Consider the following 18,828-nt stretch of genomic DNA (forward strand, 5'->3'; position numbering starts at 1 on the left):
ACTTGGATATGGGCATGTTCCTGTGAAGGGATTGTGTAGCTGTGCATGGGTACAGGCACCATATACGTGTGCATGCGTACATGGGGAGGCGGGCAGGTGCATTTTCAACATGTGTGCCTGTGTCTGTGTGTCTCAGCTTGCCTGCATACACTGGTGCAGGAGCTGTGAACACTGCATTTACCTACAGGAAGGTTTGCTGATTTTCCAAGGATTTGAGGGTGTGTTGCCCTTCTGACCTACTTGGAGAGAAAGAGAGAGAAAGAGAGAGAGTGTAGAGCAGGAGGGTGGGAAGGAGGTGAGGGTAATACTGGAATAAACTTTTTCAGACAGTGCTTAGGGCAGGAAGGGAGGTGCCAATCCTGATCCTCTGTCTGCTCTGCTGTCCAGGGCTTGTTTGTACGAGAGGAACCCCCAGGCCCCTGAAGTAGGGCTTTCAGCGTTTTAACCTAAGCATTTGCACCGTGCACTGCCATCCCAGAGCATTTCTTGGGGCTCTTTCTGTTCTTCCACCTTGACAGTGAATTTGTGTTGGGGGGGCGCTCTTCCAGGCACTGTAGATAAACACACTCCAACTCTCAAGACTCTCTTGACTGTGAGGAAGGAGACTCAGCCCTTATCTGGGCTGTGGGAGTCAGACACTAGGCCCAGAAGTGGGCTCTGCTGTGGTTCTCTGGTCAGCCTGAGGGTCTGCAGCCCTACTGCCCTATGCTCAGAATGAATGGGAGGTGGGAAGAGAGTTTCTTTGGTCAACCAGGATGAGAGGTGGGATCACCTCTGGACGTTCTCTTTCCACTGCCCACGTTGAATAACCCTCAGGATGCTGTTAGTAATGACAGCCTCATTCCTGTCTCATGAGGCACGGCATTTCCTCAAGGGTGTCCAGATCCCAGCCCCACTGCAGCCTAGAGAGCAGGGAACTCAGAGAGTCAGACTCTTGATGCCGGAGCTAGAAGGAACTTCTTCATTTCACAGATGGGAACCTTGAGGCTGGGTCACACAGGAGTGGAGAGAGGTGGGGTAGGGGGAAAGGGGTGAGGTGGGGTAGGGGGAAAGGGGTGAGCTGGGCCTCACAAACCCGCATCCAGAGTGCTTTCCAGGGCATTCGCCCATCTGCTTCTACCCTCTCTGCCTGCCTTGGGGGCTCCTCAGCAGCAGGGGTATGCTAAGGCCACCTGCTCTCCACACCAGCTCCTTGGACCCCTAGAAGGGGCAGGAGGAGGAATAGGAAGGAACCAGGGTTGACATCCAGCTGGAAGGTCCTGGCAGAGATGATTTGCTTGTTTATGGCCAGTTTCTGATCTGATTAATCAGTGCCCCTATCAATGATTGTGAAACATCCTGAATGTCACCCTAGGATTGGGCTGTATGTCCTCTCTAGTGGATTGACAGCTGCCTTGCTTCCCTTGGTTTGGACACTACCTCCCTACAAGCCCGGAAGCCCTGCCCTCATGGCGAGCACATCACCATCACCCTCCTCATCCCACTGGAGCCTCATGACCTCTGGGAGGTAGGAAGGCTGGGACCACTTTCCCATTTTACAGAGAACGGCACTGAGCTGATGGTCATGGTTATGTGATTTGCCCAAAGTCAGTTACTATCTGCTAATGCCAGAAACAAAAGGCAGGCCTCCTGATTTCAAGCCAAGGGCTTTTCCAGGATACCAGACTGCCTTCCCCAGTCAGCCAGGGTTATTCCCAGGGCCTGGTCAGAGACAGGTCCAGCTGTCGGCCACACTCCTCCCCCGACCCCTGAGGCGCCCTCAAAGGTTACTGGGGCTGCAGAAGGGGCTTCCCCGACTCACCAATGACCATGAGGATGCCTGTGGCCTCTGCCGAACCGAAGGTGTTGGTGACCTCACAAATGTAGGTGCCGCTGTCCTCGGTCCGCAAGTCACTGATGGTCAGCCCTGTGATGCGCTTGGTCCAGCGGCTGTCAGCCGGGAGGGGCCGGCCATCCTTGAGCCAGCGGATGGCGGGGATAGGGTAGCCCGAGGCGGTGCAGGGCAGCTCCACGGTGTGGCCGGCCCACACTTCCTGGGAGTGGAAGCCATCCAGGATGGTGGGGATCGACTCAGCAGGGTCTAGAAGGCAGAGAGGGTCGGCAGCCCTGGCCAGCCCTGGGTGGGATGAAGTGGCGCTGGGGGAGGGAAGGCAAGCACCCAGACAGGAGCCTGCTGCCCATTGGCGCCCATAGCGAGCAGTTTCCAGGGCGGCTCCAGAGGAACATTTCAGGGAGGGTGCACTGTGTCTTCTGTGCTCAGGCCAGACCAAGCCCCAGACAACTTTGACTGGGATTCCCAGCAGGGGCTGGGAGGAGGAGAGGATATGATGGAGTTCGGGACTAGAGTGACAGAGAGACAGATGGAAGAAGGGAAGAAGGCGGAAGAGAGCAAGACGTGCAGGGAGGGAGAGGGTGTGCATGAGAACTCCTTTCCCACGGAGAGTCCCTGGCTTCTTTTTTTTTTTTGAAATGGAGTCTCAATCACTCTGTCACCCAGCCTGGAGGGCAGTGGGTGATCTTGGCTCACTGCAACCTCCACCTCCCAGGTTCAAGCAATTCTCCTGTCTCAGCCTCCCAAGTAGCTGGGCCTACAGGCACGCACCACCACACCCAGCTATTTTTTGTACTTTTAGTAGAGACAGGATTTCACCATGTTGGCCAGGCTGGTCTCGAACTCCTGACCTCGGGTGATCCGCCTGCCTTGGCCTCCGAAAATGCTGAGATTACAGGCCTGAGCCACCATACCTAGCTCTGTCCCTGGATTCTGGCCCAGGCTGTAGAGCAGTGATGTGTCATGACGTCTCAAGTTTGCAATTCATGGTAAGTATCTCTCTAGGCCTACTGGGAGATGGGAGGACGATCTATCTGTTCCTGCTCTGTCTTCTGCCTAAACTCTGGACAGATTCAGAAATGACCAGTGCATTTCCATCAGAGCCTAGAAGGATTCAGAAGCCCCACCAGTCACCTGTGACAATCCTCTATTTCGCATTCCAAAACCAAGAGAAACCAGCAACTACGAGACCTGTGGCCTGAAGCTGCAGAAAACCATAGCGCCTGCGGGCAGGATTCTGTGTGCAATGCCCAGGCATTTCTGAGTGGTGTCCTGTCGGCCCTCTCAGGCTCGTTCCCACCCTCCAAGGCCTCTCTGGGTTTCCTGCCCCTGGGAGACCTCCTCCTGTTTTAAACCTCCCCAGGATGCCCCTCACCTACACAACACACCTCCGCCGCTTATCCTGAATGCCAAGGCCTTCTATGATCTGGGCCAATGAGTCGGCCTGGCCTGCCTACACTGTCCCCTGTCTCCATGGAACCCTGCGGTGGTGTGCTGGGTCACCTGGGTCACCTGGATGCCCAGCCAGCCTGCTCTGCCTGGCCAGCTCCTACTCATCTTTCACAAACCAGCTTAAATGTCACCTCTTCTGGATGCCTTCTCCAGGCCACTCTCAATGACTCCCACAGATTTTTCTTTTTCTTTCATTTTATTTTCAAAGAACTCCCTGTTATTTATTTTTATTTTTATTTTTTTGAGACAGAGTCTCACTCTGTCACCCAGGCTGGAGTACAGTGGTGTGATCTTGGCTCACTGCAACCTCCGCCTCCCGGGTTCAAGCAATTCTCTGTCTCAGCCTCCCAAGAAGCTGGGATTACAGGTGCCCGCCACCATGCCCAGCTAATTTTTGTATTTTTAGTGGAGACGGAGTTTCACCATCTTGGCCAGGCTGGTCTTGAACTCCTGACCTTGTGATCCACCCGCCTTGGCTTCCCAAAGTGCTGAGATTACAGGCATGAGCCACCGTGCCCAGCTCAGAACTTCCCCTTCTTTTAAAATAAATGTTTTAATAATAGGTCAGGCATAGTAGCTCATGCCTGTAATCTCAGCACTTTGGGAGGCTGAGGTGGGAAGATCACTTGAGCCCAGGAGTTGGAGACCAGCCTGGGCAACACAGTGAGATCCCATGTCTACCAAGCAAACAAACAAAACCACACACACACACGACTATAGTGCCAGGTGTGGTGGCACAAGCCTGTGGTCCTGGCTACTCAGGAGGCTGAGGTGGGAGGATCAATTGAGCCAGAGATGTGAGGCTGCAGTGAGCTATGATTGTGCTGCTGTACTCCATCCTGGGCAACAGAGCAAGATCTTGTCTCAAAAATAATGATAATACTAATACTAATACAAGCTTTAAAAGTGTTTTAACAGATAAAATAGATAACATATGGACTTGGCAAAACTTCAGAAAGTATAGAAGAGCATGTCATAAAGGGAGTCTCCCCATCTCCCCACCCTCCTGCCCTCTGCCACCCCACGTGACTCTCCAGAGGCAGCCCCCATCAGCACTGCCCCTTCCAAGGGCAGTCAGCACCTGGAAGACCGAGCTCCTCAAGGCAGCGTTAAACTGCTGCTGTATCTCCCCAGGCTGCTGAACCATAAATGTCTAGGGAGGATGAATGGGGCACTCAGGCATGGGCAGGCCAGTAGTCTGATTTTTCTGGATAGAAATCCACATTGCAGAACTGTATAGACTTGTGGAATTATAGAGCTGGCTTAGGGAGCTTGAGGCACAAAGAGATGAGGATGCTGAGACCAGCGATGTACAGGGACCTGCCTGGGATCACAACATGGAGCTAAGATCAGAAGCCAGGTCTCCCCCACCCTTGTTCAGTAAATGGCGTCTGAGATGGAGTAATCTAAAATCCTAAATTTTGCTTAGGAGTGGATAGCGGTCCCTTCACTAATGGAAGCTTTCCTCTGCCCTCAGCAATTGCCCTGGAGAGGGGTTGGGGTGAGAATTCTCCTCTCTAGGGGAAAGAATCTCTGTTCTCTTCCCACCTTCCAGTGCTCGTCAGGGGCTGCCTGTGGGCTACAGAAGGAGCCCGGGTTAGGAATCAGGCTCTCCAGGGGCAAGTTCTGCCTGGGTCACTGAGAAGCCCTGTGACCTTGGGCAAGTTTTGTGATCTCCTAGAGCCCGAGTTTCCCACCTGCCCTGGTGGAGGTGATAACATTGCCTCCAGACTTCACAAGGCCGTTGCAGGCAACCAGTGGTATAGGTGTGTGGAAGCGCTTTAGACGCTCAATCCAGCTGCAGATGCGTGGGACAATTACTATCTAGAGCCCATGCGCCCTGCCTGCCAGATTCTGTGGCCTCTCCTCCCACCCCCAACCCGGTGGGAATGGCTGGGATAAACAAACCCAGTGCCAAGGAAGAATTACTCAATGTGACACTTAATTGATGCAAAATACACAAATTCCGTGGCACACTGCAGAATTTACAAGCGGAGGGGCCATCAGGGTGGTGGAGGAAGGGGCGGGGGGAGGGAATTAATCACCGAGGCTCAGGCGTGAAATTAAATTCTGAGGGAAAGAAACCTCTTCCATTACTCCAGAGCAGAAGTAAAATGCTGCGGCGTGTACATGGCGACACCCCGGGGGGACTGGGCGCTCCTAGCACTGAAGCAGGGCTGGGGGAGACAGATGGTCAGGCTTGAGAAACTGCTGGGGGTGCACTGGAGCTAGGCTAGGCTGGCTGGGGATCTGAGACGCCCTGGGGAGGCTGCTGGGAACCCCCGCCCCCATAGCCAGCTGAACAGCATCGCTGTGGTTAGGTGGTTAGGGCACCACCAGGAGCATGGCTTCTGCACCTGGCTCTGTCCTTTGTGAGCTGGGGATCTGATTCCAGTCCCTCAGCCTCTCTGACCACTAGTCTCCTCCTTTATAACTGCAGGTGACAATGCCCATCCCACTGAGTTATGGTGGGGACAGAGTGAGTTAATACACCTGAAAGCACTTGGTAAGCTCTGAAAAAGCACCTAGATGTCTGGAATGATTATGATTTGGTTGTCTTTTGTGGAGGCACAGACTATTCTTGCAACTGCCTCTGCAACTTGGAAAATACAGAAAAATGAAAGTTGCCGCCCCCCCGCCCCTCCCTTGGGAATGTAGTAGGAATAACAATGTAGCAACAACCACCACTGACAATAATAATAGCAGCTACTGTCTGTCCAGAGCTTCCTGTGTCAGGCACTAGCTAAGCTTTTTATAGGCGGTATTTATTTATTTATTTATTTATTCTGGAGACAGAGTCTCACTCTGTCACCCAGGCTGGAGTGCAGTGGCATGATCTCGCGTTCTCGGTTCACTGCAACCTCTGCCTCCCTGGTTCAAGCGATTCTTTGCCTCTGCCTCCCGAGTAGCTGGGATTACAGGTATGTGCCGTCACATTCGGCTAATGTTTGTATTTTTAGTAAAGATGGGGTTTTGCCATGTTGGCCAGGCTGGTCTTGAACTCCTGTCCTCAAGTGAGCCACCTGCTTTGGCCTCCCAAAGTGCTAGGATTACAGGCCTGAATCACCACGCCTGGCCTTTCTTAATAGGAGATATTCTGTTTCATTCTCATGGCAACCCAGTAGGAGTACATTTTGTTACTCCCATTTTCCGGATGAGGCAGCTGAGGTTTGGAACATTATTTTATGCCAGGCTGCACAACTAGTGAGTGTTGAGGCGGAGATGGAAAGTTTGGCCTAATTCATAACTGCCATCTTAATAATACACCTCGTTATCTCTCCCCACCCCCAACAACTTTAGCCCTGAGTGCTGAAGAGACCACAAATGTGCTTCCTGTTCTCATGAACTGACCACCTCCAATGCACTGCCATTTGTGCCATTCTCACCCGCAACAAGCCCCAGGAGCTCTCGGGGGTCCTGGCCTCTAGAGACTGAAACATCTCAGTGGACACTCGTGCCCTGCCTCTCTCTGGGGACTGATCTCCACCCTCAGCTCTGGGGAGTGGAACCCAAGTGCAATGGGGAGGGGCGGGTGAGCCCGAGACGGGCTCTGGGCTCCACAGTGCCAACCCCCTCGGCACTGCTTGCTCCAGTATCAGTTGCATTTTTGCCGAGACAAGCAGCTTGCAGATCGCCTTGTCACATCCCATCACATCAGGGCCCCGCGTCGCTACATGTGCCCCCTCCCTGGAGCCCCCTCGCTCGCTTCCTTTGTCTCTGTGCATGTCTCTCCGTTCTGCCTTTCCTGTGCCCCGTGCCAATCTCTCTTTGTGCCGGGGCCTCTCTCTTGTCTGTCTGGGTACCGTCCCATCTTCATGCCCGCTTTTCTATTTGGGCTTTATCTGTGAGTCTCCTCCCCCTCGCCCCTTCTCCCGGAAGCTGGTGGTGAAAGAGGAGGGGAAGAAGGGCTGGCATGGCCTCCAGTTCAAAGAATGTCTCTTTTTGAGGGACTCTTGCCTAGTGCCCCCAAAAGCTAGAGGTCCACCCAGGAGACTAGAGGATGAAGGGGCCAAATATTCACGGAGGAGAAGGGAGCAGGCCTGCAGGAAGGGGATTTCTGTGTCTTTCCCACATTGCAGGATAAGCATGCAAATGAGATGTAAAACACCATACACACAAGTCCCTGTCATTTTGAGGCGAGCCCTTTGGAAATTGGGCTGCAGATTCCAAAGTCAAGCCACAAAGATGGGGCTGCACGGAGCAGCCCCGTCCCCTATTCTTATGACAGCACGGTTTCCCTCGGCATTGATTAATGCCATAAATATTTACTTGGCACCTACTGTGTGTTAGGCACAGGGCCAGGCGCTGAAGACACAGGGGTGAATCGGGAGCCGGGTTGTTGCCCTCCCAGCTCCTGATCTCCTGGCCTTGCCCCACATGTGACAGACAAGTGGAAGTGGTCCTGGAGAGAGTCTTTGTGGGTCAGGGCAGAGCTCATCACCAAACCACCAAACTCAGGGCAGAGCTCTGAGCGGCAGAGGCACACAGAATCAGAGCAGCCACCTTAGACTGGTTCCTTTTCCAGAGGCCTAGAGAGGCTGCGAGATTTCATGAGTCTAATCCCAAAAGCCGGGTGTTCTGACTTAGCGTTCATCCCCGTTCCAAAAACTCCAATCTCAAGACAGAGATTTTCAACTCGCAACCCGCAAACTTTTAGGAGGTTGTGAAATCCATTTGGTGAGTTGTGACCAGCATCTAGAGAAATCAGAATTAGATAGAATAGAATAGAAAATTCCAGAGCGCCTTGCAACGAGCATGGTAGAAAATGCCAGTGTGCATCGCGCAGGCTGTGATAAGAACGTCTGTCTGGGCATTGTGGTCAAAGAGTTTGGAAACCACTGTTCAGAAAGCCTACCTCGAGGAGCGCCTCTCTGTGACCTCAGCATGGGTATGGGCGTTCAACTGACCCCTTCTATGGGGTCCTGTAGCTGGAAGGACACCGAGGCCAGGGGTTCAGAGTTTGAATTCTGGCTGTGCCTCCCACTGGTTAAATAGCTCTGGCAAGTCGCTTGGCTTCCCTAAGATTTGGTTTTCTCGCCTGTAAAAATAGGGGCAACAGCACACACCTCACAGGGCTATGACGGTCCCTGACAGAAACAAATGAGGGAATCCCAGATACACAGGAGGATTCAATAAACACCAGTTTCTATCCCTCCCGAGAAGCTATAATCACCCCAAAAGAAGAATCCTCTATTCTGTTTAGAAATATTTTGTTTATAAATTATGTTCTGCCTGCTTTCAAATGTTGCGAGGTGGCCTATGACAAAAGATACATATGTACTCATTGATCAGATAGAATCCTCAGGCCGGGCGCAGTGGCTCATACCTGCAATCCCAGCACCTTGGGAGGCTGAGGCAGGCAGCTCACCTGAGGTCAGGAGTTCAAGACCGGCCTAGCCAACATGGTGAAAACCTGTCTCTACTAAAAAACACAAAAATTAGCCGGGCGTGGTGGCGCATGCCTGTAATCCCAGCTGCTCAGGAGGTTGAGGCAGGAGAATTGCTTGAACCCAGGGGGCGGAAGTTACAGTTAGCCAAGATCATGCCATTGCACGCCAGCCTGGGCAACAAGAGAGAAACTCCGTCTCAGAAAAAAAGAAAGAAAGGGAAGGGAAGGGATGAGGGAGGAGGGAGGGAGGGAGGAAATAAAGAAAGGAAAAGAAAAGAAAGAAAGGATAGAATACTCGAAAGCACCTAGAGGCATGGAAATGCAATGCCCCCACCCCCAGCAAAAGCAACACTAATAGTTACTATGTTTGAGTATCAGATTTTATCTATCAGCTTCCTGACAGGAAAGACAAAAAAAAAAAAGAAAAAAAAAAGGGAAAAAGAGGGTGAGTCTCGTAGCCTCATTATTTGAAAATGAAAACATAGCAAAGAGGTCTTCCTTGGTGGTTTCAGTACCTGATTTCTTTAATCTCTTTCTCTGATTTCCCTGAGTACACAGGGGGCTCCTCCATCTGCGGTGGGGCATGCCAAGTTCCAGGGATGGCCTGGTGTCCTCCCTTCCCAGCCTGCCCCGTTCTCCCCAGGCCCTCTCCCCTACCTGTCACGGAGAGGCGTGCCCCATTGCTCTGCCGGGTCTCCCCGCTATACTTGTGCTTGGTGATGCAGCGATAGGTGGAGAGGGCGTCCTCCTTCTGTACGTCAGAGATGTACAGCCCGCCGTGGTAGGTAATAAAAAACCTGTTTTCTGGAGACACAATCAGGACATAGTTCGTTACTTCCCGGTTTGGTACAGCCTCAGAGGCAGGGTAGCGTCTCTGACAGATGAGGATTTTCACACACAAACAAAATGACAAATAGAAATGGTAGTCATTCTTCCTTTCAGTGTAGATGCTCCAGGGTTTAACAGAAAGAAGCTGGGCTTTAGAGTTAGACTGAGATCTGGGTCCCGATCTGGCTTTTCTACTTATGGGCTGTGTGACCTTGGGAAAGTTACTTAACCTCTCTGAGCCTTATCTGTACAATAGGATACAAATAATTGGGTGGGTGTACAGATTTAAAAAATGGGGCAGGTGTGGTGGCTCGCACCTGTAATCCCAATGCTTTGGGAGGCTGAGGCAGGAGGATCACTTGAGACCGGGAATTGGAGTTGGAGACTAGCCTGGGCAATATAGGGGGAGACCCTCTCTATTAAAAAAAAAAAAAAATTAAACAATTAGCTGGGTTTGGTAGGGCACGCCGCTAGTCCCAGATACTTGGGAGGCTGAGGCAGGAGGATTGCCTGAGCCCAGGAGGTCAAGGCTGCAGTGAGCCGTGATCACACCACTGTACTCCAGCCTGGGTGACAGTGTGAGACTCTTGTCTCTAAAAAAGTAAAAATAAAAATAATAAGGTGTCTGGTGCAGAATAAGCCCTCACTAAGTGAATATTAGTTCTCATCTTTCCTACCTCTTTGCAAGTTTGCAAAACTCTTTCATATTCCTTGCTCGTTGGCTTTTACAACTGTTCGAGATGCTAACTCTATTTTACAAAGAAGGAAACTGAGGCTTGTAGTAAAGTAACTGGCCCAGGTCGCACAGCCAGGAAGTAGACTGGAACTTCTGACTCCCAGTTGTCCTTCTGCATGGAATTATACATAAGCCTCCATCCCCTTCTCTCAATTTAAATCCTTTATTCACTCAACAAATGATTATTGAGGCAAAGCTATACCAGGATGGGGACAAGGAGGTGCAGATACACAAAAATCATTCAAACAGTTCTCAAACACCCGTTGTGTGCAAGGCAGTGAAGAGGACAGGCACGGTGCTCTATGTCTCCTGCCACTGCCACAGCCATCTCTGCCCCGACTGTTGGGACCTAGCAGGAGAGCAGGAAGCACAGGTGGCAGCGTGCCCACTTTGCAGACTGTGACACAAGACCCCCCTCTCCATCCCAGAGGGGAAGTGAATTTCCTTGTCTAAGGTCCTAAGGCTCACCCTGACCTGGAGCTGATAAAGGCTGATTTAAAGGAGAAAACTGGACTTGAGGGTTGGGGGGCGGGGTTTGCACTAGACTCCCTAAGCTCATGGATGTGTCCTCCCACTGAGGCCAGACTGAGATGGAGAGGAGAACCCTGGGGTCCTCTGCCTCCTCTTTGGGGATTTCCCAGGCAGACCCGGAGGGCCCAGGCTGCCATTTCCATGGGAGGGGGCCTTGGAATCAGGATACTGATAGTGACTTCAAAGCTGCAGGGGAGAGGGTCATGCTGAACCCACAGGAAGAACCCGATAGCACCACATGTCAGGCTGGCAGAGGGAAACATTTTGGGCAGTTCCATGCCCTTCTAGCCCTATTATTTAGAGGTCTGCTATCTGAGGCCTAAGTGACATCCCCTCAGCCAAGATGAGAGCTCTGCTATTGTGAGGAATATTCTGTGGTATCCCACCCATCTCCCTCCACCATCCCAAGCACAAGTCCAAGATTCTCAGCACCTGGAGGTGGGGACCTCACCGTAGGGCACCTTCTGCCACTGGAGGCCATAGAACTGCAGGGCTGAAAAGCTGAGTGCATGACGATATCTTTGACAAAGGTTCATCAGCCTTCGTTTGAATATCTCTGGGGCTGGGGAACTCCCTCCCTCACTCAGCAGCCCATTCCAAAGTTGACTTTTAGATCAGTCTTCCTTGGTGACCACTGATCTTCTTGGCGCTCCCTCTGTGTGTCCTGCTTTGACTCACTGGTGCCCCGCTGAACCAGCCGAAACCCGTGTTCCTGACATACTCCCTCATACACTGGAAGGCAGCTGTGATGCCCTTTGAATTTTCTTCAGGGTTAACAGCCTTAGGATTTTATTTTCATTTTATATATTTTTTGAGACAGACTGTCACTCTGCCACCCAGACTGAGTGCAGTGGTGTGATCACAGCTCATTGCAGCCTTGACATCCTGGGCTCAAGCGATCCTCGCACCCCAGCCTCCCCAGTAGCTGGGACCACAGTCATGCACCACCACAACTGGCTAGTTAAAAAATTTTTTTTGTAGAGATGAGGTCTCGCTATGTTGCCCAGGCTGGTCTCAAACTCCTGGATGCAAAGGATCCTTCTGCCTTGGCCCTCCAAAGAGCTGGGATGACAGGGATTTTATTTTTTAATATTTATTTATTTAATATTGTTTCAAATAACTTCATCAGTCTGGTCTCTTGCTTCTGAATGAACTTTGGTTTATCTACAATTCCAATTGCCCCTCCCTCCCTCCTTTCTTTCCTCCCTCCCGCACATCTCTGTATAGGACTGGACCTACCATGTGCCAGACACTGTGCCCCACTTTGAGAGCCTCTAAGATTAGACTTAGCCCATCAGAGCAGAGTAGAGCAAGACTACCAACACCCAGCCTCAGCCTGCATCACCTTGTCATGGGGATGGTGTGGGAGGAGGGAGGCACCCCCGTTATACTACTCTCCTTGCAGTCAACTAAAGACCCTGGCCCTGTCTCTGTGAGCTGCTGCCATGCCACTTTCCCTCTCTCTGTCCTTGGACAGTGGTTATGTGGGCCAGAGTCTGGAACTTCCCATTGATCCCGGTTGAGCTACATCTTGTTGGGGATCCTCCCAGATGGGCACTCGGCCATCTGGCAGCCTGCCCATCTTCTGGAACCTAGAGTTTGTGGACACCCCGCTCTGCCCGGCTCCAGCACACAGACCACAGCCGGGCGGACCCTGCAACTAGGCAGACCCCCACTCGGGGCTGTGGGTGAGGACGAGAAGGAAGGTGGAGGGCGCCAAGCCCTGCAGCTGGCTGTCAGAGGAACCGAGGAAGCACGGAGAAAGCCAGCTCCCCAGTGGACTCTGCATGTGCCGTTTTGTCTCCATGTTGTGACATCCCAAAGTCAAACGCGGAAGCTCTCTTGTAATTTATTATGTAACTGGGACTGGAATGCAGAACTACTGGAGGGCGTTGCTGCCAATCAGAAGTGCCAGTGTCGGGAGGTAGTGATGGTGGGGTGAGGAAAAGCAGGAAAGACACAGAAATCAATGCTCACAGCCGACAGGTGCTCCAGCCCTGGACAGCTAGGACCCTGTGATCTTGCATCTCCCGGCACCTCAAGACAAACAGAGCACTTGGCCCTATGAGGATTTTAAACTAGGGGTGGAGGGTGGGGGGGCTGATGCTGCCTTGATGGTTGTGGGGAGCTAGGGTTTCTATAGCAACAAGCAGCTGCTGCATCTGATGTTTCACATCCTTCATTGTCCTCATTTTCCCCTCCCTCCCCCCCTTCTTGTGCATATTTAATTGCAGTAACGTTTTCAGACACAGTGTTTTGCTCCTCCTGAAACAAAGGCAGGCTGCAGCCAGGGGGATGCACAGTGCGAGAGGGGAAGGAGAAATCAGGGGTATGATGTTAGTCCCCTTGGGGGGGCTTGTGCAACATCAGTTCTGCATGTTTGATGAGCATCGGACGGTGGACCCTGCTGGGGAACGAAGGAGCAAGAGGCATGTGGAGTGAGCCTCATACAGTGTGGAGAGCGGAGGGAGGCCCGGCCCGCTGTTTGGGGATGGAGACGGGCCAGGGTTGGACAACATGGCTGGCCTCCCGGGCTGGCAGCCCATGCTCTGCACCCCAGATGCAACTAGCCATCCCTGGGAAGGGAGAGGAGTAGCTGGCCCACATTCTCTGCTTTGAGGCAGGCTGGGTCCCACAGGAGAAGGATAAAATGGCAGCCAGTACCTCCGAGTCCAGCACCAATCCTGAGGCCACTTGGACAGGTTGGGGGAGGTGGGACATTTGGGGTTGACAGCATAATTTGGGGTTGCTAAGGGCATTTAGTGGTTAGGGGCTTGAGTCACAAAGAACTGTTCCACCCCAAATGCCAACAGTGTCCCTGTGGGTTTAGGCTGGAAGGTGCCATTCCTTTAGGCTCTAAGACCAAGACACAGAGCTACGTTTAAATGCTGACTGTGCCCTTGACATTGCTTGATTGACATATTTCAAAGGCTGTGGTATCATCTATCTACATGCTTATGACTAGGGGAGTGGTTGGTTTCTGCTTTTCTTCCTTTTATTATTACCACAAAGACCCTGACCTGTTTTGCCATCCCCTTTTCTCTGTGATCTCGAGCAGGACTCTACTTTTTTTAAAGCTAAGTATTTATTGAGTAGCTATTACAAATTAGGCCAATGACTTTACATACATTGTCTCATTTAATCCCCACAACCCTTTGAAATGGATACAATTATTATTAACTGAAGCACAGAGAGGTTACATAATCCATCCAAGGTCACACAGCTAGAAGGTGGTAGAGCCGGGACAATTAGTCGACTTCCTATGCTCTTCCAAAGCTCTGTGCTGGACTGACTCTCCTAGAATGACAGCACCACTCATAGGGACATATGGTCAGCCAGCCTCTGCCTGGTCGCTTCTGTCAATGAGGTCCTCACTGCCTCCTGGAGGAGCATTCATCCATCCAGCTCAGTTTGGCTGAATCTATCACGTCTTTCTGGAGTGTCTCCAGTTCTTGGTCTGGGCACCATGGGAGAAGTCCTGGACTTGGTCTCTGCCCTCTGGGATCCCACAATTAGGAGACAATATCCTTCCACCATGGAAGGTGTGGCCGTCAGTGCTGGGGTACTGGGGAAGGCTGTGGAAGGTCTTGCGGAAGCTATGAGTAAAAGGAGCTGTACAAAGGGGGTGCTGGGCCACCAGGGGTGGTGGGGAAAGCCCAGGGTGGGGATATAGGAGGCCAGGTTGGAGTCCAGGCTCTGCCACTCATGTTGGGGTGTATCCTGGGTTGAATAGCATCCCCCCAACAAATTAATGCCCCCTAGGATCTGTGAATGTGACCTTACTGGAAATACGGTCTTTGCAAATGTAATCAAGTTTAAATGGGGTTCTCCTGGGTTAGATTGAGCCCTGAGTTCTAACAAGACTAGCGTTCGTCTAAGAAGAGGGCGATCTGGACACAGACACGCACCCAGGGAAAGTGCTGTGCAGAGGCGGAAGCAGAGGCAGGAGGATGCACCTAACAGCAACGAAACGCAAGGATTGCCAGCAGCCACCAGAAGCTAGGAGAGGCCAGGAAGGACCCTCCCCTAGAGCCTGTAGAGAGACGCTGGCCCTGCCAGCACCTCCATTTTGGACTTCCAGTCTCCAGAACTCTGTTGTTTAAAGCCACCCAGTTTGCAGTGATTTCTCATGGCAGCTCTGGGCAGCTCACCCAGGGTGCCTTTAGAGAGGGCCAGTCTTCTCTCAGACCCTCAGTTTCCCATCCGTAAAAAGAGGGGAATTTGGATTTGGTGAGTGTTTTCAACCATGTTTGTAGATTAGAATCATCAAAGGATCTTTTCAAATGGAACTCTGAATCTCTGAGGGTGTGGTGGTCTGGGAATGGATTTTTTAAAGAGCTGTAAGGAGTGTCTAATGTGCAGGGCAGAGAACCCCTGGATGAGATCAATTTGCAGAGACTCTTCGCACTCATTGACAATTTGATGTCTCCATGATCCCACTGTACTAGTGCAAGCCCCATTTCTTCTTCAGGAAAATGGAGAAAAGAAATAGAACTGATGTCACAGGGCTGTTGGGAGGATTAAGTTAAATACTGAGTATGAAAGTCCCCAGCACGTGGGTGGCTGGCTCCATGTTATCTCAGGAAGATGAAGGGCCGGAGTAGCTGAGGTTGGGGCTGCCGGGCCCCCAGCGCCTCCTGCGGTCAGGCCTCCTGCAGGTAGACTCCCTCCTTCCTCCTCAGGAGCTGGGTTGGAGAGCAGGGAGCTTGGAGATGAAGAAGCCTCCTTGGCAATTCTGAGGCCCTGCACACAGGTGTTAAGTGAGCTGACAGCATCTTTTCTGTCTTTTTCTAAAAGGTCAGAGAGCTGGGCTTTGGAGACTCGCTGGAGCTGCAGGAGCCATGGAGAGATAATTGATAGAAACCTCTGGGCTTCTGGCAGCCCCAGAGGGCTGGACAGAGAGAAGCCACCCTCTGCAAAGGTGGGGCCCTGGCTGCTCTGCTCTCAGGGAGGGGTGAGGGGGAGTGTGGTGGGGAGAAGGTGATAGACAGGGGAGGAGGGGGAAACTGGGGGTTTGGGGGAGGATCTGAACTGGACAGATCCCACTGCAGTCTCTAGAGCAAAGGAAAGGAAAGGATTGAAGGAGGCAGGGGCCAGCAGCCTCCTGACTGGCCACCCTGAATCCACCCCTGCCCCTCCTCCTTCTGTCCCCAGCACACAGCCAGAGCAATGCTTTCAATCCACGTCAGATCCTGCGGCTCCTCTGCTCAGAATCCTCCAGTGCATTCCCATCTCAATCCGGTCATAAAACAGGCACTCAGTACGTGTTTCCAGAATGAATGCACGAAGAAATTTCCCAAAACTCTACGGCAGTTTTGTTCCCATTTCACTCACGAGGAAACTGCAACCCAGAAAAGTCTGATCCCAGCTGGAAATTCACCTTCCTCAGGAAGCCTTCCCAGATTAAACCCACTCCCATTTCTGAGTGTTTCTGCACCTGGCAAACCTCTTGTCCTGCTAATCACTATTTCTACTACAACCAGTTAGACCTTTAAGAAAAATGGTCTAGGCTGGGCGCAGTGGCTCACACCTATAATCCCAGTACTTTGGGAGGCCAAGGAGGGTGGATCACCTGAGGTCAGGAGTTCGAGACCAGCCTGGCCAATGTGGTGAAACCCCATCTCTGCTAAAAATACAAAAACTAGCCGGGCCTGGTGGTGGGTGCCTGTAATCCCAGCTACTCAGGAAGCTGAGGCAGGAGAATCGCTTGAACCCGGGAGGTGGATGTTGCAGTGAGCTGAGATCACGCCATTGCACTCCAGCCTGGGCAACATGAGTAAAACTCTGTCAAAAGAAAAAAAAAAAAAAAAAAAGGAATAAAGATCTAATTAGCAGTGGCAAGAGGTTTGCCAGATGCTCACAAAAGTGAGCGTTCAAAAGTCAAGATTAAATAGTATGATGGTTCCCCCCAAAATAAAAAATAGAATTACTATACGATCCAGTGATTCTACTTATGGGTATATATCCAAAAGAATTGAAAGCAGGGAGAGAGATATTTGCACACCCATGTTCATAGCAGCGTTATTCACAATAGCCAAAAAGGTGGAAGAAACCAAACTGTCCATCAACAGACAAATGGATAAACGACATGTGATATATACGTACAATGGAATATTATTCAGTCTTGAAAAAGATGGAAATTTGGGCACATGCTTCAACATGGATGAATCTTGAGGACATTATCCTAAGTGAAATAAGCCAACTGCAAAAAGGCAAATATGGCATGATTCTACTTTACTTATAGGAAGTATTGGAGTTGTCAAGCTCATAGAGACAGAAAGTAGAATGGTGGTTGCTAGGGGCTAGAGGGAGGGAAAAGGGGGAGTTGTTTAATGCAAGGGTTCCCAACCTTGGGGCTGTGGACCAGTACCTGTTCGTGGCCTGTTAGTAACTGGGCCTCAGAGCAGGAGGTGAGTGGCAGGCGAGCGAGCATTTCCTCCTGTCAGATCAGCAGCAGCATTAGATTCTCACAGGAGTGCGAACCCTATTGTGAACTGTGCCTGTGAGGGATCTAGGTTGCGCGCTCCTTATGAGAATCTAATGCCTAATGATCTGAAATGAAACAGTTTCACCCATATCCCCCTACCCCTGTCCCGTGGAAATATCGTCTTCCATGAAACCAGTGGGGGACTGCTGGTTTAAAGGGAATGGAGTTTCAGTTTTACAAAAGGCAACTGAACTTAAACATGACTGAACTTAACCCTTAAAAATGATTAAGATGGTAAATTTTATGTTATGTATATTTTACCACAATTAAAGTTGAAAAAAAATTTAAGTCAAGGCTATAAAAAGTTGGAATGAGTGATAGGTGGGATTTGAACAATGAGATCACTTGGACACAGGGCGGGGAACATCACACACTGGGGCCTGTCGGGGGATGAGGGGCTGGGGGGAGGGATAGCATTAGGAGAAATACCTCATGTAAATGACGAGTTGATGGGTGCAGCAAACCAACATGGCACATGTATGCCTATGTAACAAACCTGCACGTTGTGCACATGTACCCTGGAACTTAAAGTACAGTAATAATAATAAAAAAAAAAGTTGGAATGAGTGTCTTTGTCAGGTAGTGAGTCTCCTGTCACCGGGGGTATTTAAGTTGATGCTGAAGAAACCCTTGGCTGAGATATTGCAGAGGGGATTTCAGTCTTGAATAGAAGAAATAAACCAGACCATCCTTAAGAACCTTTCTCCCCCAGCGATTTAGAAGTTCACGGCTTAAGGAATGTTGGAGCTGCAATAACCCTTGAGGATCATCTACTACGGGGATTTTAAAATGCGTGTGTCTGCACGTGCACTTGCACACTTCCACCCCAAGGCCTTTGCTGTCACAATTCCTTTTGGCCTGAAATGCTCTTTCCTTGACTTACTTCTGGCCTCATTCAGGTCTCTGCTTAGTAGACAGCTCCTTGGAGAAGTCTTGTCTGACCACTCTCTAAAAATTAGACTGTGTCCCTCGTCCCTGCCCAACTCTTTACTCTGCTTTATTTGTCCTTGGAGCACATGCTGCTTCTGTTTGAGAGCAAGAAGTTATTTTGGTTCACCCTGTATGCCAGCTCCAGAAGACATCTTGCACACAGCAGATGCTCAGTGAACATCTGATGTGTTGAATCAATGAATCCTGGCAGTGGAGGAGGCATCTCCACATGGGGTGAGGCAGCTGAACTTCCAACCTGGACTCCTGTTCCCAGTATGCCCTGTGCCCTGGGGGTCTCCCCCTCTAGCCACTGCTGCCACATTGCAATGGTTTGGGCCACTATTTCCTCTTTGGGCCACTTTGATCCTTTCCTTGTTTCCCCAGCTTGGGACATAAAGCAAGACGGATGGTTTGGAGCTAACAGAAGATAAAAAGTACAGACAAGAACACAGCCCAGGTTGTCTGGACTGTAAGCCATGGTGGTCTTATCTTAGTGAGGCCCCTGCAGGGCCTCCCAGCTGAGCCCATGTGGGCAGTGGAACCTCACACTTCCCATGGCAGGGCCCAGGGGGAAGGTGGGAACAGACACTCCCTCAGTAGCATCCCGGCTTCTGTGTCCCTCCCCGACTAAAGATGTACCTCTT

General features: G+C 51.2%; 1 protein-coding gene and 1 long non-coding RNA gene across 4 annotated transcripts in view; one reads left to right on the forward strand and one right to left on the reverse strand.

The window, feature by feature from the left end:
- The window catches only part of DSCAML1 (DS cell adhesion molecule like 1), a 369,345-nt gene that overhangs the window by 94,872 nt on the left and 255,645 nt on the right, over window positions 1–18,828 (reverse strand). For 2 of the 3 annotated variants that reach the window (XM_034933798.4, XM_057299257.2), the window contains exons 4-5: window positions 9,330–9,476; window positions 1,802–2,080 (exon numbers count right to left, since the gene is read on the reverse strand). In XM_034933798.4, the coding sequence (XP_034789689.3) occupies window positions 1,802–2,080; window positions 9,330–9,476 (426 nt within the window). Of the gene's footprint in view, window positions 1–1,801; window positions 2,117–9,329; window positions 9,477–18,828 lie in introns of all 3 variants that reach the window. The other variant, XM_034933797.4, reaches the window with a different exon arrangement.
- Window positions 2,123–18,257, forward strand: LOC117975039 (uncharacterized). Its single transcript, XR_004665260.3, has 3 exons — window positions 2,123–6,204; window positions 15,565–15,688; window positions 15,922–18,257. It is a non-coding gene; the product is annotated as an uncharacterized LOC117975039 (long non-coding RNA).

This window comes from Pan paniscus, chromosome 9, assembly GCF_029289425.2.
Source record: "Pan paniscus chromosome 9, NHGRI_mPanPan1-v2.0_pri, whole genome shotgun sequence".
NCBI classification, from domain to species: domain Eukaryota; kingdom Metazoa; phylum Chordata; class Mammalia; order Primates; family Hominidae; genus Pan; species Pan paniscus.